Raw genomic sequence first — 27,507 nt, 5'->3', positions numbered from 1 at the left:
ACAGCAGCCTTTCTCAATCTTGGGTCTGTAGCTGTTGTTGGACTACAACTCCCATTATCCCTAGCTTGCAGGACGAGTGGTCAGGAATGATGGGAGTTGTTGTCCAACAACATCTGTGGACCCAAGGCTGAGAAAGGCTGGGATACAGGCATAATAACGAAGCAAGAAAGGGGAGCATCTTTTGCTGAAAAGTGAATCTCGCCAAACAGTGTCAAGCCTCCCTTTCCAGCTCATCACCATCTGGTTCCGTTTTCCTTGAATTCACTTTCACGTTGTCACAAGTCTTGGCAAGAGCCAACTCTGATCTTCAAGATAAAAGGAAACGAAACGGGGTGGGGGGAATCAAATATGTCTGGAATCCATCTTAGCAATATTACAAGCAATGGAAGACTAAAGGGTCGGAGTTTCACGGCACAGAAAACTTGGACGTAGATCTGATGGGATGACTCAAGACCCACTTTTGCCCTGGACTCGTTTTATAGTCTTTAGAGGTCCATGTCAAAAAAAATACGACTGATATTGAACTTGATTCTGCAAGGCCTCCAAGACACCATGTACAATACGGCCTGTACGTTGCAGCCTATTAAATCCTACCTTAAGGGTAAGCACACTGAAATCAACGGACAATAGCCAGTTGTGCCTATTAATTGCAATGGGTGTGCTCCAAATAGGCCTGACAATGGGTCCAATCCTATGAACCAAAAGTTTTCAGAACCAAAATGGGAGACAGAAGATTTATCACAACTAATTGAGAGCTGCTTTCTTCATATACAGTGGTACGTTGGTTTAAGAACTTAATTCGCTCTGGAGGTCCGTTCATAACCTGAAACAGTTCTTAACCTGAAGCATGACTTTAGCTAAAGGGGCCTTCCGCTGCCGCCGCCGCGCAATTTCTGTTCTCATCCTGAAGCAAAGTTCTTAACCTGAGGTACTATTTCTGGGTTAGCGGAGTCTGTAACCTGAAGCGTATGGAACCCAATGTACCACTGTAGTCCGGCCCACCACATGGTCTGAGGGACGGTAGACCAGCCCACAGCTGAAAAAGGTTGCTGACCTCTGAGGTAGAACATCACAGCTAGCAGCCGTTGACAGCCTTCCCCTCTAAGAAATTCTCTCACCCTCTTTTGAAGCCTTCCAAGTTAGTGGCCATTACAGTCTCCCATGCTTAGGACTGAATTTGGGAGTTTCTGCACACAAGGACAATGCTCTACAACAGAGTTATGAATGCTCCCCAATTATATAGCAAGTCTGAAAAAGCTGAAAGCAATGGATACACATTACATGCTGCCTTCTCTCTTTTACTTTTCTCTGCCTGCTATAGCCTTCACAATTGCATTTCTGTTCCTTCTGATTAGCATTATTCTTCATGGTATGCAACAGGAAAAGAACCCAGTTATTAAAAACAGAATTGGCTTCACAAAAGAGGGCTCTGAGGCAATCTGCCGAAAACGCGCAAGCTGCCACCCCCCTCGGCAACACGGCAAGCGCACAACTGGGGAAAAGCACCTCCCTCCTGGTTTTTTTCCAGGGGAAAAGCTGCCAGTTCCCATTCTTGTGCCTTTCCTGTCCATTTGTTTCCATTATTAAACCTAGCACTGCAGAGCTGCACGTTAAGAACTGAGGCGGCTCAGCCGTCTCCCACAGCTGCAAAGCATTCTGGGTTCTGCAAAGGCTGCAACACTACAGAGGCAATGAAATCTCTATGAAAAGCACAAAATGGGTACTGTCCAAAATTCACTGTGAGCACCTAACCTGGATTCCCTTGGCAGACTCTGCAGAACAGCCATAAACGTACCCCTTTGAGAATGTAAAGGAAAGCCCTGCTGGTCCAAGCCATCTACCTGTAGTTCAACACCGCCTCTGAGAGTGGAGGTAGACTATGAATAATAGCATACTTGTGACAGAGGAAGCCTGGACGGCCAGGCAATGGCCTTCTTTTTATTTTCTGAGTTTATATACCACTGTATAAGGGGTGCGGGTGGCGCTGAGGGTTAAACCACAGAGCCTAGGACTTGCCGATCAGAAGGTCGGTGGTTTGAATCCCCGCGACGGAGTGAGCTCCCGTTGCTCGGTCCCTGCTCCTGCCAACCTAGCAGTTCGAAAGCACGTCAAAGTGCAAGTAGATAAATCGGTACCGCTCCGGCGGGAAGGTAAATGGTGTTTCCGTGTGCTGCTCCGGTTCACCAGAAGCGGCTTAGTCATGCTGGCCACATGACCCGGAAGCTGTACGCCGGCTCCCTCGGCCAATAAAGCGAGATGAGCGCCGCAACCCCAGAGTCGGCCACGACTGGACCTAATGGTCAGGGGTCCCTTTACCTTTTACCTTTATACCACCCTATACCTGGAGGTCTCGGGGCAGTTCACAGAAAAGATCACAACATATATAATTGGAATAAAAACAACAACCCAATAACACCCCCAAAGAAAAGAGTCACATTTTAAAAGGGCACAGGATGTCAAACAGATCAACCAAAGGCCTGGTTAAAAAGGAACGTTTGCCTGGCACCTAAAGGCGTATAATGAAGGTGCCAGGCGAACTTCTCCAGGGAGAGAGCATTCCACAATGGGGAGCCACTGCAGAGAAGGCCCCGTTCTCGTGTTGCCACCCTCCGGACCTCTCAAGGAGGCGGCACACGAAGAAGGCCTTCAGAAGGTGATCTCAGGGTCCAGGTAGGTTCATATGGAAAGAGGTGGTCCTTGAGGTATGGCGGTCCTGAGCCACTGGAGCAGAGCACAGTTTGTGCTATTCCCCTTCCATTGCAGCTCCAGGGGTGCACTTTGGCCAAAGCACACAGACAGAAACTTTCTCACACAGCTCTGAAGAACTTTTGAAGTACTCAAAGATAAGGAGTGTGAGAGTGACGGGACGTCAACTCCCCATAGACCATTGGCTGTGTTGGCTGAGGCTGAGGGAGTCCCCATAACCGACCCAAATTTAAACACTGCTGTGCGATCAATGCCACAGTTTAGCTGCTCCCTCGTGCAATCAACAACAACAAAAAAGACCGTCACACAAATGCAAACTTGGTCTCACTGGAGCTCGCAGCGAGTCTCGTCTTGTGCAGACCCACCCTTATTTCTGTTCTGAGAAAACTTCCAAGATTCCTTTCCAGGTAATGAGCAAATACGCTCAAAACTCAAGCTCATTGTTCAGTCACTGTGAGGGCAAAACTCTGCACAGCCTTTGGAAACAATGACATAACTATACAGGCAGGGAGCCAAGTGAGAGCTTTTCGAGATTCCTCTTGCCCGACACACACCAACACAAACGTTGTCGAAAGGACACATCTGCACTTGACTTTGCAAGGGCCACAGGAGTGTTTCTGCTGACAATCTGGGAACATTTAGTTAAGGAGGAGATCACACGGTGGAGTGATTTTTTTTGGGGGGGGGGCAGGAATGCACAAATCAAAACACTTCCACACCCAACAGCTTGGCATAAGTGTGTCAGAATGGTTATGTGTGCTGAGTATCACTGAAGTGTGTACAAACCAGGGTGGGAAAACTATGGTTTTCCAAGCACTGGTAGACTCCAGCTCTGATACAAAAAGCTGAATGAAATCAAGGCTAAGATGAACATGATGCATTTATGCATCAGAAATCATAGAGAGCCGTTGTGGTGCAGTGGTTAGAATGTTGGGCTAGGACCTGGGAGAGTTCAAATCCCCAATCAGCCATGACACTCATTGGGTGACCTTGGGCCCAGTCACGGCTTCTCAGTCTAACCTTCCTCACAGGGTTGCTGTGGGGATTAACTGAGGGGAGGGGAAACCACCTTGAGGTCCTTGGAGAAAAGGCAGAATATAAACACAATCAGCTCAATCAACTTATTTCACATACTTGTGCAAGGGGGAAAAAAACCTGTGCCAAAAATCAAACACAACATCTGGTAGCTAATTGAATTATATGGAATTGTATTGCAATAAAATACAACAGATCCAAAATAACAGAGGCAATAGAGAATCATATAGCATCTAGCACAGTGCATTACATTTGCTACAACAGGCAAGAATCATTAAGTGGTTCTTCATGACCCTCAGCAGTTTTCGACTGGGCTGTGCAGGGGAAAAGTCTAGGAACCCACTGCCTAGATTCTGGCTTACAACAGACTGGCTTGCAGCTGAGCAATCCTGGGTTGCGAAACAAGGCAATCAATGCAAAATGCACTGCATTGCCCTGTGGATGTCCATGGGTGATTTCTATTCTAAAAGTAAAGGGACCCCTGACCGTTAGGTCCAGTTGCGGACGACTCTGGGGTTGCGCCACTCATCTCGTTCTATAGGCCGAGGGAGCTGGCATTTGTCCGCAGACAGCTTCTGGGTCGTGTGGCCAGCATAACTAAGCCACTTCTGGCGAACCAGAGCAGCACACAGAAACGCCGTTTACCTTCCCGCTGGAGCGGTACCTATTTATCTACTTGCACTTTGACGTGCTTTCGAACTGCTAGGTTGGCAGGAGCAGGGACCGAGCAACGGGAGCGCACGCCGTCGCGGGGAATCAAACCGCCGACCTTCTGATTGGCAAGTCCTAGGCTGTGTTGGTTTGACCCACAGCGCCATCCATGTCCCTAAGGTAGCATAGGAAGCCAGAAAAACTGGCCAAGTAGACTTCAAGCCACAAAGGCTTGGGGTTCTCAGGCAGGTGAAATCAGATGAATCAAATCATGTGGGCAAACGAAGAACGGTTTGCAAGCGCTGACAGTCAGCTGCAAAACCACACTTCCTTTACCAGCAGTGATGTGAACTCAAGCCACACAAGCAAAGGGACAGATGATAAGCGGTGCCTGCAAAGCCTGCTTCTGGAAAGGAGTCGCATCTTTATCTGCCTTACACCCAGGGCCGGATTTAGGTTTGATGAGGCCCTGAGCTACTGAAAGTAATGGGGCCCTTTATATGTCCAGCTGTCCTTTGTCAACAACAAATTGCCGCTGTTCTTTGTGTTGAATATATGCTATATGGTACTTTATGGACCTATTAGGTATCTAAAGCCATTTGCACATAACAAAATGTATTTTATCAAAGTGATTGTTGAACTTATCTTATATTTTGGAAATGTATCTGAAGAAGTGTATCTGAAGAAGTGTGCATGCACACGAAAGCTCATACCAAGAACTAACTTAGTTGGTCTTTAAGGTGCTACTGGAAGGAATTTTTTTATTTTGGAAATGTACATCCAGGATTTTTTTCCTTTACATTTTTTGGGGGACCCCCAAGAGAGTAGGGCCCTAAGCTATAGCTTGTTTAGCTTATACATACATGTGGCACTGCTTACACCTGACGGCATATATATATATAGAGAGAGAGAGAGAGGAAAGGTGGGTGTGTCTTCAGGAAAACAGGCTTGCAGGTCAATTTAGGACTCCCGCTTGGCCCAAGCTCACCACCTCTGAAGTAGGGAATCAATTCCCCAACCCTTCTGGGTCCTCGAGCTGTATGCTTGCAGCAGACAACGATTGTTTGCATGCCTTCTTGATAGTCACAATGCTTTTTGCCACAAAGCTCCCATTGTTACGTGGATGAAATCTGTATTTTCTATCCAAATGTCATTCCGCGAAAGAAAGTTTTCTTGCATCAGCCCTCTCCACCAGCAACAGTGGCTCATTGTATGTTCGCCAACAGCTGGGACAGGGTGAGGCTTTCAAGTTTTAGCAACCGCTTACGACAGGGGCAGGGGAGTGCTCTATTCATTTGGGAGAAGCAGCCCTCTACGCTTTGATACTGAAAAGCAGAATTTTCCGAGGACCTCAGATTCACACAGGCAAGTGCACATCCGAGGCCCAGTTCATACATGTGAAGGAGTCAACACACACACACACACACACACACACACACACACAACTTCCTCTCTGTCTCATTCCTCGGAAGACAGATGGGGCTATAAGGTTTAAACTGGATCTTTACAAATGTTTAAAATAACTTTTTCTAAAAACAAAACCCAGAAGCCTTTTTTTAAAGGACTTCTAGGTGCTGAAATCCCAAGGGAGCAGAAAATACTATTTACATACGTGAGTATGGCTGCGCGGATGCTCCTAGCCCAGAGATGGAAAGAAGATAAGGTCCCTTGAAGAATGCCGGACTGCTTTTAAAATGCTGGTGGTGGGGAGCAAAGCCTTTCCCCCCCTCCGGCCTTCAGAAGAGGTCCAGGAAGGCCGGCGGGGGCCGAAAGGCTTTGCTCCCCACCGCCAGCATTTTAAAAGCAGTCCGGCATAGCAGGGAAGCGCTTCCCGCTATCGCGGACGGCTTTTGAAGGCAGGCGGGGGGGGGAGACTTTCGCCCCCCCCCCGCCTGCCTTCCCGGGAGAGCGGAGAAAGGCAGCGCCTTTCTCCGCTGTCGCCGACAGCTTTTGAAGGCAGGCGGGGGGGGGAGACTTTCGCCCCCCCCCCGCCTTCAGAAGAGGTCCTGGACCTCTTCTGAAGGCTGGCGGGGGGCAAAAGTCTTTGTCCCCCCTGCCTGCCTTCCCAGGGGCTTTTAAATCGCCCCGGACAGCGGAGAAGTCCTCCGCTGTCCCGGGGTTTTTTAAAATGCTGGGGGTGGGAAGAAAAGCCCTTGTCCCCCCCCCCCCCAGCCTTCAGAAGAGGTCGGGGACAGACTGTCCCCAGACCTGGTCTGAAGGCGGTTTCCCTAGGAACGCATTAATTGATTTTCAATGCATTCCTATGGGAAACCGTGCATCACAAGACGAAAAACTCGCAAGACGAAGAGACTTGCGGAACGAATTAATTTCGTCTTGCGAGGCACCACTGTATTATAAAAGATGCAGGAGGAAAGGAATAACAACAGGACCCACAAAGGGGAGGAGGAGGGAGTCCAGGAGATTCTGAGGATTCTTGTTTTTATATTGTATGTTGATACGGGATTGTAAAATTTTAATTTGAGAAACCTAATAAATAAATTTATTTTAAATATAAAAGTAAATAAACTGGATCTTTACGTACAACTACCAAGCCAAGCATTACCAGTTACAGCAGAAGCAAGGAAGAAAGGTGAGGAAGTAAACTCACGTCAGTTAGTTTTCAGGGCGAGTTTGCGCAAACCATTGTGCCTGGTGTGGCAGTGGGGCTGGGGAGAGGCGCCCTTACCTTTCTTTTCTCCCGTGAACGGGACAAAATCTTCAACGTCTTTATGTTCCAGCGCTTGCTTCTCCAGATACGAAAGGAGTTTCTCCCTGTCGAAAGCACCGGAGGGCTTTTTGGAAGTCTGGTCCTTTTGCCGGAACCCCGCGGGCAACAGTGCATTCTGCAAAACGAAAACGACATGACTTCTACCACTCTTATTCGTCAAGAAACAACAAACCGCCGAAGCGGTGCACTAAAATACACGCAGGTATCTAGGAAGGGGTCGAAAAGGCCAAATCCTCCTGGATCCTGTCTCAGGAGCACAGCCATCACCACTATCATGTTTCCTTCCATCAGCCCTATCTCCTGGGACAGGATGAGACTTGCAAGTTTGAGGACAGTTTTAACACAATGATAATATCTGCATTTATTCATCACATCCTACTTCTGGTGCAAGTACTTTTAGATCCCTCCCTGTGCACACAGAAGTAAGGCTCTCTTCCACTTGGCAGGAACTGGGATACACCCCGATGCTGATATTAATTAATTAATTAATTAATTTTATTTTATTTATACCCCGCCCTCCCTGGCCAAGACCGGGCTCAGGGCGGTTAACATCACGTATAAAAACAATTGACCAAAATACAACTTAAAAACAGGGTTAAAGTACAACTTAAAATGCAGCCTCATTTCAGTGGAAGCCCAGATCAAAAACTTGGGGGGAGAAAACGTCAAATCTTCACGAAGGCCAACTATCCAGACTGGTCCTACGTGGGCCAGAAAAGCCAGTAAAGGTAAAGGGACCCCTGACCATTAGGTCCAGTCGTGACCGACTCTGGGGTTGCGGCACTCATCTTGCTTTATTGGCTGAGGGAGCCGGCGTACAGCTTCTGGGTCATGTGGACGGCATGACTAAGCCACTTCTGGCGAACCAGAACAGCGCACGGAAATGCCGTTTACCTTCCCGCCGGAGCGGTACCTATTTATCTACTTGCACTGGTGTGCTTTCGAACTGCTAGGTTGGCAGGAGCAGGGACCGAGCAACAGGAGCTCACCCGTCACGGGGATTCGAGCCGCCGACCTTCTGATCGGCAAGCCCTAGGCTCTGTGGTTTAACCCACAGCGCTACCCGCATCCCTTCTAGAAAAGCCAGGGAAGTCCCCAAATAGGGGTTCCATCACAGAAGGAAAAGGAAAAAGAGGGAGGGGATCAGGCTGGTTCAAAGTCAAAGGCTAGGCCGAACACCTTTGTCTTACAGGCCCTGTGGAAAGAAATCAGATCCCGCAGGGCCCTGGTCTCATGAGACAGAGCGCTCCACCAGGCCGTAGCCAGTGTTGAAAGGTCCTGGCTCTGGTTGAGGCTAATCTGCCTGCCTTATGGCCTGGGACCTCTAGGGTGTTGCTATTTGTGGATCTTAAGGTCCTCAATGGGACATACCAGGAGAGGCGGTCCTGTAGGTACAAGGGTCCTAGGCTGCAATGTGCATACATGTATAATATTTTGTGCTGGATTTATTCTGAAACAAAACTGTTTTTATTTTGGCATTTTTCTACTGAACCAGATCCATTCTGCGAGCACCCTATTTCTTGCTCACGGACAGGCCATTTCTGGGTGTGAAAAGAGTGCCACGTGTGGAGAGTGAACCAGAGATGATGTTGCAGCACACAATCCGCTGACTTTTCCCTCTGGAATCCACACCTGTTAACGTTTATAGCTTAAAATTCATTGCGCCTGCACACCCAAGGCACGTGCCATTCCAGATGTGGCCATCCAGATGTCACTCTCACCATGCTGTACTTCAGTTTCTCCCAAACTTGTATCGCCAAACTGTTGTTGGACTACAACTCCCATCATCCCTAGCTAGCAGGACCAGTGGTCGGGGATGATGGGAATTGTAGTACAAAAAATAGCTGGATACCCAAATTTAGGAAACCCTGCTCTACCTCCTTTTCTGTATACTGGTTGCTGGGAATCACGAAGTGGGGAGAGCACGGTTGAATTCATGCTCTGCTTAAAGACTTCCCAGAGGCATTTAGTTGGCCACTGTGAGATGCTGGACCAGATGATCTGGCAGGGTTGTCCACATGGCACTTATCCCTGACCATTGGCCATGCTGCCTGGGGCTGATGGAAGCTGAGAATCCAACAACAGCCAAGATGCCCCAGGCTCCCCCAGGATTCGCTTTCCATTGAAAAGATGTTTGCACTCTAGTCACTGACTGTCTGGAGGCGGTTGGAGGATGGATGGCGGCTAACAGATTGAGGCTGAATCCTGACAAGTCAGAAATACTGTTTTTGGGGGACAGGAGGCAGGTGTGGAGGACTCCCTGGTCCTAAATGGGGTAACTGTGCCCCTGAAGGACCAGGTGCGCAGCCTGGGAGTCATTCCGGACTCACAGCTGTCCATGAAGGCGCAGGTCAATTCTGTACCCAGGGCAGCTGTTTATCAGCTCCATCTGGTACACAGGCTGAGACCCTACCTGCCTGCAGACTGTCTCACCAGAGTGGTACATGCTCTAGTTATCTCCCACTTGGACTACTGCAATGTGCTCTATGTGGGGCTACCTTTGAAGGTGACCCGGAAACTACAACTAATCCAGAATGCGGCAGCTAGACTGGTGACTGGGAGCAGCCACTGAGACCATATAACACCAATCTTGAAAGACCTACACTGGCTCCCAGTACGTTTCTGAGCACAATTCAAAGCGTTGGTGCTGACCTTTAAAGCCCTAAACGGCCTCGGTCCAGTATACCTGAAGGAGCGTCTCCACCTCCATCATTCTGCCCGGACACTGAGGTCCAGCACTGAGGGCCTTCTGGCAGTTCCCTCCCTGCGAGAAGCCAAGTTACAGGGAACCAGGCAGAGGGCCTTCTCGGTAGTGGCACCCGCCCTGTGGAACGCCCTCCCACCAGATGTCAAAGAGAAAAAATAACTACCAAACTTTTAGAAGACATCTAAAAGCAGCCCTGTTTAGGGAAGCTTTTAATGTTTAATAGGTTATTGTATTTTAGTGTTTTGTTGGAAGCCACCCAGAGTGGCTGGGGAAACCCAGCCAGATGGGTGGGGTATAAATAATAAATCATCATCATCATCATTATTATTATTATTATTGGGACTTGCAGTTCGTGCAGCAGCACTAACACATGGACTCATTCCATTCAGGCTTCTTGTGGTCTCAAGCCACTGTTTTTTGCACTCTCTTGCAGCATTAGTACCGCTCCGGCAGGAAGGTAAATGGTGTTTGTACAAGAGAAAGCAGGATAAGCACTTTTTTAAACAGAGGGAATCGTCCCGCTGACCCAAAACACACCTCTGGATCCAGATCATCCAGGACCATTTCCAGTTGTTTCAACTCCTCTTCCGATAACTTGCCCAGGATTTCATCCTCATCGAGGTCCTTGTATTTGTCCAAGTCTTTTCGGAAGGGGAGAGCCATCGCTTCAGCTTGCGAGGGGGGCAAGCAGCTTTGTCAAGTGTACAGCAAGGCTGGCAACCTGGGTTTTACTTTTAACAGGAACTGTGGAAAGAGGGACAAAGAACTCATCAACAAGGGCACTTTGCTGTGTAGCGGTGTGTGCAAACAGAAGGAAGTTCAAGAGAGTTAGGAAGGTGCAGAGCAGCCGTTCCAACTGCAATGGCAGAATATAAACTACAGGCAAGGAGCAATTTAGGCACATCCAAATGGTGCACATGAGCTTAACCCAGAAGTAGCCCCCAAACGTCATAAATACTTTAGGAAAAAGGGCGGAACAGGGCAGAACGGGGGCGTGGCAGGCACGGAACCGGGCAGGCTTATGCGCACTCTTATGCCAATGAGCGAGGGAGTCCGGAACATAACCCCTGTGCAAAAAGAGCATTGCCTGTATTGCTGTTAGGTAAAGGGACCCCTGACCATTAGGTCCAGTTGTGACCGACTCTGGGGTTGCGGCGCTCATCTCGCTTTATTGGCCGAGGGAGCCGGCGTACAGCTTCTGGGTCATGTAGCTAGCATGACTAAGCTGCTTCTGGCAAACCAGAGCAGCACACGGAAACAACATTTACCTTCCCGCTGGAGCGGTACCTATTTATCTACTTGCACTTTGACGTGCTTTCAAACTGCTAGGTTGGCAGGAGCAGGGACTGAGCAACGGGAGCTCACCCCGTTGTGAGGATTCGCACTACCGACCTTCTGATCGGCAAGTCCTAGGCTCTGTGGTTTAACCCACAGCGCCACCCGCGTCCCTCACGTATTGCTGTTACTAATACCTATTATTGTTGTTGTTGTTATTGCTGCTGCTGCTGCACTGGCTGCCAGTGAGATACAGGGGCAAATTCAGGTGTTAGCGCTAGCATGCAAAGCCCTAAATGGCTTGAGACCCAAGCACCGAAAAATGTGCCGCCGCACCACCCAAATATCAACCTTCTCAGGTCCTACATTCCGCTGGGGAGGACAACCTGAACAAGGAAATTCAGAGTCAGTCAACAACTTTACAGGAGGTGATGCTGAAGACCTGTTTAGACCTCCGCATCATCATCATTATTTAAAAAGATGAATTACAGTGGTGCCCCGCAAGACGAATGCCTCGCAAGACGGAAAACTCGCTAGACGAAAGAGTTTTCCGTTTTGGAGGTGCTTCGCAAAACGAATTTCCTATGGGCTTGCTTCGCAAGACGACAATGTCTTGCGAGTTCCTGCTGGTTTTTTCCTTTCCCCCCCCCCTTTTTCTAAGCCGCTAAGCCGCTTATCAGCTGATCCGATCAGCAGATAAGCCGCTAAAAGCCGCTAATAGCGCTAATCCGCTAATCTGTCAATGGGCTTGCTTCGCAAGACAAAAAAACCGCTAGACGAAGAGAATCACAGAACAGATTCTTTTCGTCTTGCGAGGCACCACTGTACTGCCATGTACCCTCCTCCGAAGTTAGATCTGGACTGCAGCACTAGGAGAGGCAATTAGACCTTTCTTTGTACATCACTGTCCTAGCTGAAACCTCTCTACATCCCCCAAGCTGTGAACCTGAAAGATGCTGGTTCAGGCTTGATATCTGCACTTTCTGCTTCGTGGTGCAAACAGAAGCTTGAGAGGGGCAGCTTCAAGCAGCAAAACAAGGCCCAGGGCAGGGGGAGAATCAGGACCTCCATAGTCTGGTGTGCATGCGCGCGCCCTCCCACCACCTTCTGCACATCAATGCACCTGCTATTAATGCTGCTTGAAAGTGCCAGGGGAGACCCCAAACACAGCTCTCTTACAGCATATTACGTTTTATTTTAAATCCACACCTCTGCCTCCTCTCTCGCCTACTGCCTTTTGCCCTTTAATTTCAAATCAGAACTGGGGGGAAATAAAGAGTAATAGTTTTCATCAGCAACGTTATTGTTATGGTTATTATTCTTATTCTATTGACACTTGTCCCAGGGATTAAGAAGGTGGGGGTGTCCAATCCCTTCCCAACTACGATGTCGTAATATTTTAAATCCACGCACTTTAAAGACATGTATTTAAATGTGCCCATTTGTAAGTATTTTCACATGTTGTTTAGGATCTGTTTGCTTTACTGATTGTTCTTTGCCATCCAATGATCCTTTGGGAGGAAGAGCAAGTTATTTTTTAAAAATCTAATAAATGCAAAACTCAACAAACTGATGTTACGTTCATCCTGCTTTGCAGTAAGTTTATTTGAACAGGATGATATACAAGGAAAAGTAGTATACTGTTTGTGTACTGATAAAACGCCAGCAAGAAGTGCACATTTTGCTTGAGAGGCTCATGCATTTTGTATTCAGACATCCATACTCTCAAGTGCAGAAGGTCAAGTGAGATATGACCCTAAGGAAGCTTAAGGGTAAAGTTTGAGATCTGCTGTCCAAGTTTAAGTCAGGTCGCATCTCAGATTTCTGTTTAAAATCTAGCGCCTATCTGCATTGCTGGGCATGCATTGCCCAGAAAATGCACAAACCCCTTTCCCCTACCATATCATACTGCTGCATTTAAGAAGAAGAAGAAGAAAACCTTTGGCTTAACTGAGTACACAACTTTCATTGTTAAAACAACAATGGAAACTCCAGAGACGCTATACTAGGCAAAAACAGGGAGGAGATAATTTATCTACTCTTCAAACACTAGTTACAAATCCCAGGACCTTGGAGTCAGCTGCGCATACAGAAACTTTGTGAAACCATTTATTAATTTTGTTCCCGCTCAAGGTCACCTTCACAGTCTGAATCTGGAAGGCGCACAAAGGAAACCTTGGCTGCATTCAAAGCGGATCACACATAAGCACAGGTGCACGAGTCAGCAAAAACAGCAAAACATTTCCCCCGCTGAGTCGCTTGCATCCCAGTGCTAGCTACTGGTTCTATCAGCCTCTCCCAACTCCTGTATGTTTTGGACTTCAACTGCCATCAGCTACAGCCAGCATGGCCAATACCCAGGATGATGGAAGTTGTAGCCCAACGTTTGGAGGGCGGCAGGTTGGCTGTAAGATGGCAGGCAGGTGGCAGCTGGCTGGGGGCAAAGGGAGGTTGGTGGAGCAGTGCCCCCCTTTGTCCAAAAGGACCAGTCTCTACTGCTAACCAAGGGAGGGAAGAGATGAACTACTCCCCAGAGACAGCTCAGTCACTAGAGCATCTTAATCTCAGGATCATGGGCCACTGGGCAAAGGATTTCTGCATGGCAGGAGGTTGGAGTAGATGACTCTGGAGGCCCCTTCCCATTCTACACTTCTATGATCCTAGAAACCTTTATAGGGAGAGGTGGGGAGATCTATGGGCCTCCCAATGCTGCCGGTCTACTTCTCCCATCCTGCCTGATCACATGCCTTGCTGGCTGTGGCTGATGGGAATCCGAGTCCCAACAGCACTCGTAGGATAACTGGTTCTCCATGTCTGCCTTATGACAAGGATGGACGGCTGAGAACTCGGGGTTAGATGTGGTCTCCAAAACACATCTGGGGGGATGTTCCTCAGCTCAGTAGTAGACAATACAGCCATGTTCTTTTTATGGCCCTCAAGAACTTTTTCATAAAATGTGTTGCCTATTTGAAATAAACACACTTATTCTTTTCTGCACCAGGTTCCAAATCTTTTTCTACGACAACCCTTTTCTCGCTGCAGCTGAAACAAGGAGTGGTTTCTTGCATGACACAGAGTAGGAGTAGACACTTCTCTTTCCCTTCCACTGTTTTCCTTTGCAACCCAAAGAGTCAATTCAGCTATCAAGAGCAAGCACACTTTATCATAGTTTCCCTTATCTGCCAAGATGGATCCCTTTGATTTTGGGGTGACTTGGAGAATGCAGAATTCAAGCCATTCAGAAACAGGATCCTAAACTAAAGGAAGGGGATCTTAAGCCACCAGACAAGGAGTCTTCATTCGGAAAGCATATTCCTTCCATCTATTTCAGGATGTGGGGAATCTCTGGCCTGCCAGGCGCTGCTGAACAACAACTCCCATCCTCCCTGGCCATTGGTCATGCTTGATGGTGCTGTTGCAACATCTGGTAGGCCAAAAGCTCACCACCACCATAGATAAGTTACCCAATTTGACTTCACTTGACTTTTTTAAAACAAAACAAAACTCAACATACCTGCTGTAAATAACCTCCAGCTTCATTAAAAGCTGCCTGCCTTCTTTTTATTCCTGTTTTTCACCTACAAAAGAACCTGTGCATTTAACCTAAGGATGGAGATGAATCTGGGTAACAGCTAGCGGTGCTTGTCCCCAATGCTAGTCCTGCTCGGAACAGACCCACTGAAATGAGTGGACACAACTAACTAAGACCCATTCATTTCAGTGGGTCTGCTCCAAGTAGGACTTAGTTTGGGTACAACACCTGGAATTTATTATATGTTCAAAGATGGTGGATCCAGCACTGCGTGTTTCTCCTCCCCAGACATCCCAGGTACAACCTGAAACTTGAACAGCACTTAATAGTGCTACGGGCAAGACTCCATTGCTCTAATCCCACCCGTTTTAATTACTCTTGATTAAGAGTCCTGGAGAACTCAAAAGTTTGCAAATCATTCTGTGGTATTTTGATTGGCCTAATGAAGGCATTGCCTGAATGTGAATCTGGGAGGATTTCATCATTTTATCACTTTGCTCTTATTTGATTACACAGTTTCCCTTACATCCCTGCTCACTCAAGTCTAAAGCTACTTTCTTACTCGATTCCATTAGAGCTCGGCTTACAGATTTCTTTGAACGTCATTGTTTACTTTAAAGGAAGTGCCTAACTATTTGATCTTGGCAATATGTCACCCACTGGGCCATGTTCTCTTTGACTCCAGGGATCAAATGTCGGAGCTTTCATTCGCTTGCTCCAAAACGTAAGATTTCATATCAGCGTATCATACATAAAGTAAATATCAAAAACTGCGTCGGTTGCCGGTAAATTCTGTATTTTTTGGGAAGGGGGCAGGAAATATCAAGATTGTGACATCTGCTTGCAAGTCAAGGACCAGTTAAGAACGTAAGCCAACGATCAGCATTAACCTAACATCTATGTTACAGACATGTGCTTACTCACATCCTGCTATTTTTCCATTAGCAGCAAAAATAAAACACTGCTGCGGTCCAACTTCTATACAAAGTGAAAGTCGGCAGCTCTCTAAATAAGGTGTCAGGTATACAAACAAGAATTTGAGTGGCGCTGGCATACAAACAGGTCTGAAACCAGAGACAGCTGTTGAGTGGGAAGCAGAGGTCTAGGCAGGGAGAAAGAGCTGTGAGCATGGCCAGTCAAAGCAAAGTGATAATTGCTCAGGCAACACCCTAACCTGAACAGGAAGCTGTTACAGCATTTCCTGTTAGGGAGAACCAATGGCCAGTGTGGTTGGGCAGAGTCACTTCAGCAGCTGAGAATAACAACAACAACAACAACAACAACAACAACAACAATTTATTTACCCCAGCCACTCTGGGCGGCTTCCAACCGAACATTAAAAACAATACAGCATCAGACATTAAAAACTTCCCTAACCAGGACCACCTTTAGTTGTCTTTTTAAAGTAAAATTGTTGCTTATTGCCTTGACATCTGATGGGAGGGCGTTCCACAGCGTGGGCGCCACTACCAGGAAGGCCCTCTGCCTGGTTCCCCGTAACCTCACTTCTCACAGCGAGGGAACTGCCAGAAGGCCCTCGGAGCTGGACCTCAGTGTCCGAGCTGAACGATGGGGGTGGAGACGCTCCTTCAGGTATACTGGACCGAGGCCATTTAGGGCTTTAAAGGTCAGCACCAACACCTTGAATCGTGCTCAGAAACGTACTGGGAGCCAATGCAGATCTCTCAGGACCGGTGTTATATGGTCTCGGCGGCCACTCCCAGTCACCAATCTAGCTGCCGCACTTTGGATTAATTGCAGTTTCTGAGTCACCTTCAAAGGTAGCCCCACATAGAGCGCATTGCATTAGTCCAAGTGGGAGATAACCAGAGCATGCACCACTCTGGCAAGACAGTCCTCAGGCAGGGAGGGTCTCAGCCTGCGCACCAGATGGAGCTGGTACACAGCTGCCCTGGACATGGATTTAACCTGCGCCTCTATGGACAGTTGTGAGTCGGTTGCACACCTGGTCCTTCAGGGGCACAGTTACCCCATTCAGGACCAGGGAGTCCTTCACACCCGCCCGCCCCCTGTCCCCCAAGAACAGTACTTCTGCCTTGTCAGGATTCAACCTCAATCCTTTACTGCCTTTGGAGATACCTCAACCCAGAAGTAGCCAACAAGGGACCTTGATGACCGTTGGGACTATGGCTCCCATCATCCTTTACCACTGACCATGATGCCCGGGGCTAAAGGGAACTGTAGACAAACATTAATTATCCACAGGGCCACAGGTCGCCCATCCCTGCTTTGCATTTCATCACCTTCCATGTTCGCCAGGTATCGCCTCTTTCCACCCAGTGGAGATTCTGAGATGAACGACAGGTTTAAAGTCAAGGCATCCACGTGATTCCTCTCTTAGGAACACACAATCTCTTTTTCAGATTCGTGAGACTCGGAATTATTTCTTTCGATCTCCCTGCATTCCTTCCCACCACCTTCTTAAAGCTTTGCGGCCGTGGAGAGTGGGTTATACACTTAAACATCGCCACCGAGTCCCACGCCACCTTACTTTGTCTCCCTCTCCAGGATGCCACACTGGAAGGCACCCATTTGCAGGCTTCTGAGCTGGGTGCAAGCTGGGGAGCCAGGATCCTGGCCTGAATCCTCACTGAGGGTGTTTGTAGAGTTCCTTGGAAGCCTTGTTTACATCAGCAGGATTGCATAGGAGTAACACTGCTGCATGGTGACTTTTACCCAGCCTAACTGACCGACCTCGCAGGATTGTTGTGAGGATAACAGTGGGAGCGGGGGAAATCCCCCCAAACCACCCAAAGCCCCCTGGATGCAAAGGATAGAAATATAATAAGATATTGTGGGAGGAATGGAAATTTTATTCTGTATTAGAAATGGGATTGAATTGGGCCAGGTTAGTCTGGAATGGTGCGCCTCGTGAAGGATGGAGAGTGCAATATTATTATTATTATTATTATTATTATTATTATTATTATTATTAATTACCCGCCTTTCACCATAAGCTCTGAGCAGGTTTTTTAGAATGTGTCCTTTTATTTAAAAAGCATCTCTGGGTTATTTGTGGATCATAGGAATTTGTTCACCCCCCCCCCTCAATTCTAGTCCTGCCTCCCCACAAGGTCTGAGGGACAGTGGACCAGCCCCCTGCTGAAAAAGTTTGCTGACCCCTGGTCTAGACTGACAGATAGCAGTTGCCTCCAGATTTCTGGGACTTTCTGCATGCAAAGCAGATGCACTAACCACTGGGCCACGGTGGTTCTCCATGAGCGCTGCAACACTGTGGTACTGCTGCCATTGCAACATCCCTGTTGTGTTTTTTGGGTGGGGTGGGGGAGAAAAGCTTAGAAAGCAAACAAAAGTTGCTGCTCCCATCAGAGGAAGGGCCTCTCCCCACCTCCCAAACCCCCATTCCAATGTGAGCCAGCATCTTAAAAGGGAAATGGTTTCCTGCAGCTAATGACCACAGAACTGCCGACTGCCAAGCCGCCTATCCATTTGCCAAGTCAACACTAGGCTCTGTTTTTGTTCCTTCTCCCAGCGTAGTGCAAATCTGTTTATAATCAGAGCAGACCACAATACTCTGGGAGGAGAAGGGAACCTTTTCCAATAGGAGTGCTGGGGACTAGAGACAAACAGCCAACATTTTATTTTTAAAGGAAGGCTGGCACAATGGCCTCCTTATTCTCTCTTATCAAGCATTGGTACAGCTGGCCAAACTGTCACAGGAGGACCTAGTTTGTTTCTGAGCTCCATCACAATCTTACACCTGCATCATTCTATTCCAAAGAATCACTAAACGTCCCAAAGTGAGTAATGGACCCCATTTTTTTTAATATCTGGAAACAGATGGAATAACAGCATCTCTTGCGCTACAATGTGATCTGGTTATCAGTGCTGCCATCATTTTTGCTCCTCGTCTGTCAGCATCCCCTATCCTATGAGATGCCCATTTTGAGCAGTTTGAACACACTGCAAACGCTAGACTGGTTCAGGATGCATGTCACACTGAGATGCAGCCAACAGCACCCCCCACTCCCCCCAAAAAAACCCTGATCAGGTGATGCTTTGCTTACAATGTTCTCTTACAGGAACTTAGGGCTCCTCTGTACTATAGGCAGTACAGTGGTACGTCGGGTTACATACGCTTCAGGTTACAGACTCCACTAACCCAGAAATAGTGCTTCAGGTTAAGAACTTTGCTTCAGGATGAGAACAGAAATCGTGCTCCAGCGGCGCGGCAGCAGCAGGAGGCCCCATTAGCTAAAGTGGTGCTTCGGGTTAAGAACGGACCTCCGGAACGAATTAAGTACTTAACCCAAGGTACCACTGTATTAGTCATGGCTTCCCCATTGGCCCAAAAATGGAAGCAAGAAGAACTACCAACGATGGAAGAATGGAGGATGAAATTAATGGACTATGCGGAACTTGACAAACTAACAGGAAGGATCCGAAACCGGTGGGACCAGAAATTTACCGAAGACTGGAGTAAATTTATGGATTATTTGAAAAGTATTTGTGACGATCAGACTACGTTTGTAGGTTTACAAGAAGTTCTGTGAGGGCTAATATTAGAAATATTGTAAAAAATGGAAAAGGAGAGATGATATGTTAAGAGATGTAAAGGCAATATTAAGTTAGGAAATGCATAAGAAGTGATTAAGACGGAGGATTATCAGAGGTGCTGATGGAAGTCCAATAAGATTGTATTGGTGATAAATTGTGTGGTATGTTTTATAATTTTGTATGGCAAAAACCAATAAAAATATTTATATATATAAAAAAATAGTCATGGCTTCCCCACCCCCAAGAATCCAGGGACCTACATTTAGCAAGAAAGGGACTGACTGTTAAACCACTCTAGGAATTGAACCTCTGTGATAGGGAAAGAGGTGACCTAACATCTCTTAGCAGCCTTAGTAAACTACACTTTCCCAGGAAGCGGCTCTGTGATCTTTCCAAATCCTACAGTACTATCTGTACCAGACTTGATATTTTTTTTTAATGTGCTTTTAGCATCAGTGACTTCATTGTTAAAACACTATGGGAAGCAATGCATCAATGAAAATGCTAATAATAATGACCAAAATAAAAAAATTCCTTCCAGTAGCACCTTAAAGACCAACTAAGTTAGTTCTTGGTATGAGCTTTCGTGTGCATGCACACTTCTTCAGATACACAGTGTATCTGAAGAAGTGTGCATGCACACGAAAGCTCATACCAAGAACTAACTTAGTTGGTCTTTAAGGTGCTACTGGAAGGATTTTTTTTATTTTGACTATGGCAGACCAACACGGCTACCTATCTACTACTGGAATAATGACCAAGTATGCCAGGATTCGAACCTAGGGCCCCTGGCGTGAAAAGCATGTGATTCACCTGTGGATTTTCATCCAAAAGCTGAAGATACCAGGGATTCAAACGGCGGCCTGTATGCATAGCATATTCAAGTTTTTCCTCTGCAACGATGAGGGATAGAAACTTGCTTTAGATAAACATATTTGTCTTATACCAGGCCTGAGTCATTAGTCCATCTAACTCATGTAGAGTGAACTTGGACTGGCAGTAATGTTCCAGAGTTTCTCGGTCCCCTGCCTGAAAACTTTGGAGCTATCTACCCGCAGCAACGGAACTGCTGCTATTTGTCCTGAATTAAGACCTAAATAAATGTTTTAGTAGAGGCATGCAAAATACATGCACTCAGGACCCCTTGACCTCAGGCACTAACAAGGCTACAAAGAGGTTACTGGAGACGAGTGACCTGCAAAGCTACAGAGTCCTAATTGTTTTCTCTTTAGAAGGCGGGCAGGGCTTCCAAATTTACTGAGGATCTTTGCGAAACAAAGCCCCATTGCTGAAGTTTTAAAATAGAAAATGACATCAGAGGAAAATAAACAAGAGCTGGTTTGGAACTAAGAAGCCTTAAAACATGGTCCTTATTTTTGGTCCACCTCTTATTCCAATCAGCCTCTGGATGAACCTCAACAGGAGAAGGGAGGGTCTTTTGTAGGCAAAGTTTATCAGTTTTCCACCATCAATCACAGGCTTGAAAAGGTTCCAGCTGCTTAAGGCAGACCATTTCCAACCTTCTCACCAGAGAACCCTCACATTGGCAGCAGCGTTAACTCTTCAACAGCCGGGAAACCAGTTCGGACATCCCTGCTCCAGTTGTGCCATAAAAATCTGCCTTATGGATTCAGCAAAAACGTTCTCCTGTTCAGTCTTCCAGCCAGCCAGCCATCCCCTTCCCAGGACACTCCATTGCATCTTCCCACCCACCCACAGTGATTTTCCATTTCCTCTCTCCAACCACAGTCTGCCAGCATTCTTTCACGACTCTCTATTCCAGACACGGACACATTTTGTACCCTCCCCTGCCCCTCCCCAGGTCCAAGAAGCTGGTCTACGTAGTCTGGAGCCATAAAAAGTTGTAGTCCAGCAACACTGGAAGGCCCGGAGATGGCCTAATCCTGTTGTAATGCAATTGTTCTCTGCTCAATTTTGGTTTGCGCAGGCTAGGAATGGGGAACGCTTTTCAACCTGGGGGCCATGTTCTCTTCTGGGGGATGCCTGCCAGTGGTGGTTGGGGGCTCGGGCAAAAGTGGGTGAAGGAAGATATTTTATCTTGGTAGAGCTGGCTGGTTTCTATGCACAGCCACCCATCAGAAGGCATTATCAGGTACAGAACTGATATTCGGATGGAAATGACACAGGAAATGGACTGGGACGCAAACGAAGCTCATAAAGCGACTGAACTACTATGTGTTAATATACCAACACAGATTTTAAAAACCCCAGCTTCTCTTTTGGAGGAGATAAAAGAATAAAGAGGGAATGTTTTATAATGGTGAAGACAGTAACTGGAGAATTTTCTTTACACTTTCGTAAACGAACTGGACAGTACAGTGGTACCTCAAGTTAAGTACTTAATTCGTTCCAGAGGTCCGTTCTTAACCTGAAACTATTCTTAACCTGAAGCACCACTTTAGCTAATGGTGCGTCCTGCTGCTGCCGCGCTGCCGGAGCCCGATTTCTGTTCTTATCCTCAAGCAAAGTTCTTAACCTGAAGCACTATTTCTGGCTTAAAGGAGTCTGTAACCTGAAGCGTCTGTAACCTGAAGCATATGTCACCCGAGGTACCACTGTACCGGGTAGAAGGCTGAAAAAACAACTTCCAGCAAAGGAAGGAACAATCAAATAACCTAGATTGAGCATTTGATGATTTCTGGGTTAGCAGAGTGTGTAACTTGAAGCGTCTGTAACCTGAAGCATATGTAACCCGAGGTACCACTGTACCGGGTAGAAGGCTGAAAAAACAACTTCCAGCAAAGGAAGGAACAATCAAATAACCTAGATTGAGCATTTGACGATTTGGAAGAAATACTGCATACACAACTGACAGATGGCTCTAGCTGGACGTCCTACCTTTTCCCCTCTATTTTCCTTTCCCTTGGTAGTTGTTTGTTTGTTGCTGTTGTTGTCTCTCTCGTATTTTGGTAAAAACTGTATACAGATGAAGGAGGAGGAGTTTGAGGACCCCGTGTGAGAGGCAGGTAAGGGAAGATCTCAAAGGGTGGGAGACTGTGACAAGAGAGGGAGGAGCTCAGGGGAGAGCACACCTTCCTCTGCAGGGGATGAAAGTTAAGATATAGGGGTGAAAGAGGATTTTGTAGTTTCTTTTTCCATTTCTTCTTTCCATGGTTTATTTTCTTTTTGTAGATTGGTTTGTTCTTTCTAATTGTACTGTGGAAACTTCAATAATAAAATAAAGTGAAGTATTATCAGGGTTCAGAGATGCCTTCCAGCTAGAGGGAAAACATTTGCTGAGTGTGCAAACAGGTGCGTGACAGGTCCAGGGAGAGTCACGAACAGGGAACGGCAAAGTTTTTGTAGCTTGGGCCGGTTCACGGTCCCGGAGTGCGCGCGCACGCATGCGCAAACACTATTTCCTGTGCTCCTTCCAGCAAGGAGGAGGCATATGCAGCTTCCCATTGGCTGCAGGAGCTTCCTGCAGCCAATGGGAAGCCGGCCAGCATCGCGGAAGGCAGTCCCTGCTCTACTCCGCGTCGGTTTAGCCCAGCGCACAAGAGCCGACTGAGTGGACGGTGGAGGTCCATGGGCCAGTTAAACGACCCCCATGGGCCGCTTGTGGCCCATGGGCCTTAGATTGCCGACCCCTGGTCACAAAGGGCAGGCTGAAAGGGCTTGAGGGAAACACTTGGTCCCTGAACTTGAGGTGCCACATCTGTGGTGTGGGCTGAGCTATCAGTAGATTGGGGGAGAGTGTAAGCCTAACTGATATTTCTGGTTGATCATGGTTCCCTCTCAACTCAGCGATTCTAGGTATCCCAAGCCAGATTTATTTATTTTTTACTGAAATGACTGGCAGAATCCGTGACCAGGGGAAAGAGACGGCGGATGAAGATTGGAAGAAATTCAAAATTTATCTTAAGAAGTATTATAAAATTAATGAATGTTAAAATGTTGAGGTTTTAGAAAAAGAGGGATTACAGCTATAAAAGATTAAGTAAAAGAAAAGAATAAGGGAAAATCTGATAAAACCAAGGGGTAGGATTTGCTGAAATAGGTTCGGAAATTGGGATGTAGAAAGGGGAGGTATGGGGAAGTCGGCGAAGTAAGTTTAAGAAAAAAAGGATATGAAATTATACATGTTTGTTTGTGTGTTTGTTTGTTTGTTTTGTGTATTGTCTGTGTTTAGAAAAACTGTGAAAAACCAATAAAATTTTATAAAAAAAAGAGATTTATTTATTTTTTAATTTGTATTTTGGCCTGAACCAATTTTTCCCTCTTCCCTTTCCTCCAGCAGCGACAACTTGTCCCCTTTGGGAATCAGCTCGCAACTCCTCACATCTGCTTTTGCTATAAGATTTCCCAAGCACGCACCACTCAAAAAAAGTCTCGTGAGGGACACACCCAGCATCACGAGGACTAAGGTTGGGGTGCTTTGCCTGCCACCCCGTTCTCTTCCCACTGTTTGTTTATCTTTAAAAGAAGAAAGACAATTGCTCTGTTTGTTTCCACAACCGTCCCACTGCTGAACTTTATATCCCGGAGGCCAAAGCAAACAAACTGGTCTAGGAGATGCCCCAAGCATTATGGAAACATTTCGAGTATGTACACATTTACATAGCAAACAGAGCCTAGAGACAGGAGGGAGCCCTGCCATTCAAAGTACCATTTCTAGAAGCCAAACATACCTTTCAAATGCTCTTATTTCCTGTTTCTACTCAGCTACGCCACTCAGCACCGGAACTGCTTTGCATTAATAAGAGTGACGGCGCACACCTAACATTTTATTAGGCACACCACATCAGGTGAGCATTCCTGAGTCAAGATACCTGGGGGGGACGGACACATACCTGTGCAGCTTTTTAAAAAGTCCCATGGAAGGTAAAACACCTCATTTGAAACTGTAGCACAATAATACAAGCAGAAGAAAAGGATAAGTAGGAGATCTCGAGGTTGTATCAAACCAAGTTCTGCTCAGTGAAATTCCTGGACGTAAGTTAGTCATCTGCTTAAACACAAATTAGTCATGTTCATTAACTTTGGTCCCATCTGTACAATACACTTGAAGGAGTGTCACAGCACTTCAAATTTAGTTTGTCAAAGGTGCTGAGAGTTAGGAGACTCCTTTTCCCCTCAAGGAGCTACAATCCCCAGAGTTCCCTGGGAAGAGGGACAGACTGTTAAACCCCTCGGAGTTACAGCTCTGTGAGGAGAATCGGGGTCTCCTAGCAGCTCTCATCACCCATAACAAACCACAGTTCCCAAGACTAGAGGAAGCCATGACTGTTTCAAGCAGCATGATACGGCTTTAAATGTTTAGTGCGGATGGGGTCTGGACTAGCATTGGATATAACCCCAACTTCTGAAAGCAACACCTTACAAACATGGGAATACTTCAATAGACACTGTTGACATTCTTTGAACTCTTCTAGTCCGCTAAATGGATGCCAATGACAACTCCATCAGCACAGCGTGAGACTCTTAATCTCAGGGTTGCGAGTTCGAGGCACGGCTTGGGCAAAAGAAGCCTGCACTGCAGGGGGTTGGATTAGATGACCCACAAGGTCCCTTCCAACTCCAGAATTTTATGATTTTATGATTCTAGGATGTTTGTTTGTTTGTTTGTTTAACTGCCACCATGATAGACCAGTCTTTTATTTAAGCACAGGCCCGTTAGCCATAGGCTTGGATTGTTTATTTGCTGTATTTTTCAGTCGCCTCATACAATGAGCCTCTAGCCTTCCTCAGCCTGGTGAGCTGCTTGAGAAAGGTCTGGTGCCAACGAGGCATACATGATGGGCTTCCACGGCACATTTCCCTTTAAGACCACCTTCTTTACGCAGATTATCATGGAACATCGGTACTATTTTCATTTCTAGCACCCTACTCTCCTGAAAGCATTTTCAACAGCATACCAGCACAAAGCCAATCTGACAGGAATGTAGGACAGCCCTCCACCCAACGGGAAATGAAATACTGTGGTACCTCGGGTTACGTGCGCTTCAGGTTACATACGCTTCAGGTTACAGACTCCGTTAACCCAGAAATAGTACCTCGGGTTAAGAACTTTGCTTCAGGGTGAGAACAGAAATCGTGCGACGGCGGCACAGCGGCAGCAGGAGGCCCCATTAGTTAAAGTGGTGCTTCAGGTTAAGAACAGTTTCAGGTTAAGAACAGACCTCCAGTTCTTAACCCGAGGTACCACTGTAAAAATATAAATAATGTACTTCTTTGAGAGGGGCAGGGACAGCTCCTCGTCTTTAACCTCACACCCCCAGATGGGCATGTCAATCCACGCCTACAGATGTGCCCAGAAAATTTGGTGGAATCCCAATGACCATTATAGGGTGGAAATATAGGAGCATCAATTGCACAAGGTGTTCCAAAACAAGGCTATGAAGACACCGTACCTTTAAAGCACAATCGGAGCACATGCTTTCCCTTAAAGGATTCTGGGCCCTGTAGTTTACCCCTCGCAGAATTACAGTTCCCAGCAGCCCTTTGCGAACTGCAGTGCCCAGAATTCTTCGAGGGAAAGAATGTGTTTCAAAGATATAGTGTGAGTCACTTCCTAGTTCCTACATTACCACCTCAGCCGGCACTGGGGAAACAGGAAGGGCATTAAGGTTAGCAAGTCCAGAGTCTAAATTAAAAGTTGCTCACTCTGGACCTCAGTGAGAAAGGATTCCCTTTCCATTCACCCTGCACACCTAGAACAGATGTAAAGCAAAGAGCGATCTTTTGTTGCATGCAACAGGAATGGAAACACCGAAAAGCAAAAGAGGACTCGCTTGTACCAAGATGTTGGGCGTAGTACAAAATGTTCCACAGCCAAGGGGAGGCAGGCACCTTGGCAAAACAAGGCTCTCTCTCACCTGCCATTAAACTCTTGGCCATTTTTTAATCAGCTGCGGAACAAAAGTGACACATCTGTCCTCTTTATGGGGAAATCATATTGGTGACAAAAAACCACACACCCCCCTAAGCTCTGCACGCTGCAGTCCTGAGCAGAAAAGCCCAAGGTGGGTTGGGGAGACAAAAGCATCCAACAGAACACCAAACCCCACTTGCAAAACATTTTTCCCCCTTTCTTCCCCTCAGAGAGAGAGAGACAGAGAGGAAGGAAGTTTCCTTGAGTTGGGGAGCCGGCATGTAGTCAGAGAGAGAGGGAATCCTTGCAGATGAGACGGAGAAGGGGGGGGTGGATAAGATTCACGATGCGACAAGGGGTGGAGTTGAGCTTCCTGGGTGTGAGTTTGTCAAGTTTGCAGAGGAAAAGAGCTGTGGGGAAGGGAGGCACGGGGGAAGAACTGAAGCGGGTGTGGAAGTGGAGCGACTCCGGATCCTACTCCGCGTTGCTGGATCTGCAGAGCAAATTGCTCCCACAAAAGAAAGCTTCAACTGACTCTTTGTCCTTGTGCATACCACCCTTTTAAATAATAAATAATAATAAATAATAATAAGAAGCAGCAGCTACGCCTGCTTTCCCACAACGGCAGCTAGCTCCCTCCTCTTTCCGCCTCTCCTATGCAGTTGGAAGGGGTCCCCCGCGGTCATCCAGTCCAACCCCGGCAAGGCAGGAATCTTTCCCCCCAACTTTTCCCAAAGTGCGGCCAAAATGACAGAAGTTCCCTCCAGATGCAAGAGCCCCACCCGGGCCCGGCTAGTTCCACCCCGCCCTTCCCGCCCCGACCACCCTCGTCGCCCCCGGAGGACTCACCCAGCCAGGCAGCGAACTTCTCCCAGCCTTTTCGAAGAAGGAGAGGAAACGTACAAGGCTGCGGCTGCCGAGTCTCCGCCCGGCCCCTGCGCCTGCGCGCCCCTCCCAGGACGGGCTCCGAGGCGGTGCTCGCGTGGGATCATGGGAGGCGTAGTCCGCCATTGATTCGGGCTGTAGTCCGGATGCCTCTCGCTCGAGGGATGGAGCGGGAGCGGAGAATCCCGGGGATGACGCCGCCGCCCTATCTTCCGTTGCACATACAGACCTGGGATTCCCCCAAAGAAGGAATAATAGAATTGTAGCGTTGGAAGGGACCACGGGGGTCATCTAGTCCAACCCCCTGCGATGCAGGAATCTTTTGCACAACGTGGGGCTCGAACCCGCGACCCTGACATTAAGGGTCTCGCACTCCACCGAATGGCATTCCACTTATAATATAATTATATTATATTATATTATATTATATTATATATTATATTATATTATATTATAATTTGCTTGCTCCATTAAAAATAAACCACTAAAGCGGATTCATAACATAATTTATTAATGATAATAATACTGACATTTTGTCTGCAAATTTTGAGTGCCTGTATTGTTATTTTTAAAATAAATTGTTTCATGAAATTGATTAGAGGGGGGTGCATTCT

General features: G+C 47.1%; 1 protein-coding gene and 1 long non-coding RNA gene across 3 annotated transcripts in view; one reads left to right on the top strand and one right to left on the bottom strand.

Annotated features, from left to right (window-relative positions):
• The window catches only part of LOC310693598 (tropomodulin-3), a 50,523-nt gene extending 23,547 nt beyond the window's left edge, over positions 1-26,976 (bottom strand). Inside the window, exons 1-4 of one of the 2 annotated variants that reach the window (XM_083475972.1) lie at positions 25,343-26,947; positions 23,988-25,113; positions 10,365-10,571; positions 7,079-7,235 (exon numbers count right to left, since the gene is read on the bottom strand). In XM_083475972.1, coding sequence (XP_083332098.1) covers positions 7,079-7,235; positions 10,365-10,490 — 283 coding nt within the window. In that variant the 5' untranslated portion in view covers positions 10,491-10,571; positions 23,988-25,113; positions 25,343-26,947. Of the gene's footprint in view, positions 1-7,078; positions 7,236-10,364; positions 10,572-23,987; positions 25,114-25,342 lie in introns of both variants that reach the window. The other variant, XM_083475971.1, reaches the window with a different exon arrangement.
• Positions 11,934-12,396, top strand: LOC310693819. Its single transcript, XR_014519392.1, has 2 exons — positions 11,934-12,061; positions 12,273-12,396. It is a non-coding gene; the product is annotated as an uncharacterized lncRNA (long non-coding RNA).
• Positions 26,977-27,507: the final 531 nt, after the last annotated feature.

This window comes from Podarcis liolepis (genome assembly GCF_965112155.1).
Source record: "Podarcis liolepis genome assembly, chromosome: 14".
NCBI lineage: Eukaryota > Metazoa > Chordata > Lepidosauria > Squamata > Lacertidae > Podarcis > Podarcis liolepis.
Note: the sequence above shows the minus strand (reverse complement) of the source record. Positions and strands in the feature narration are given on the sequence as shown.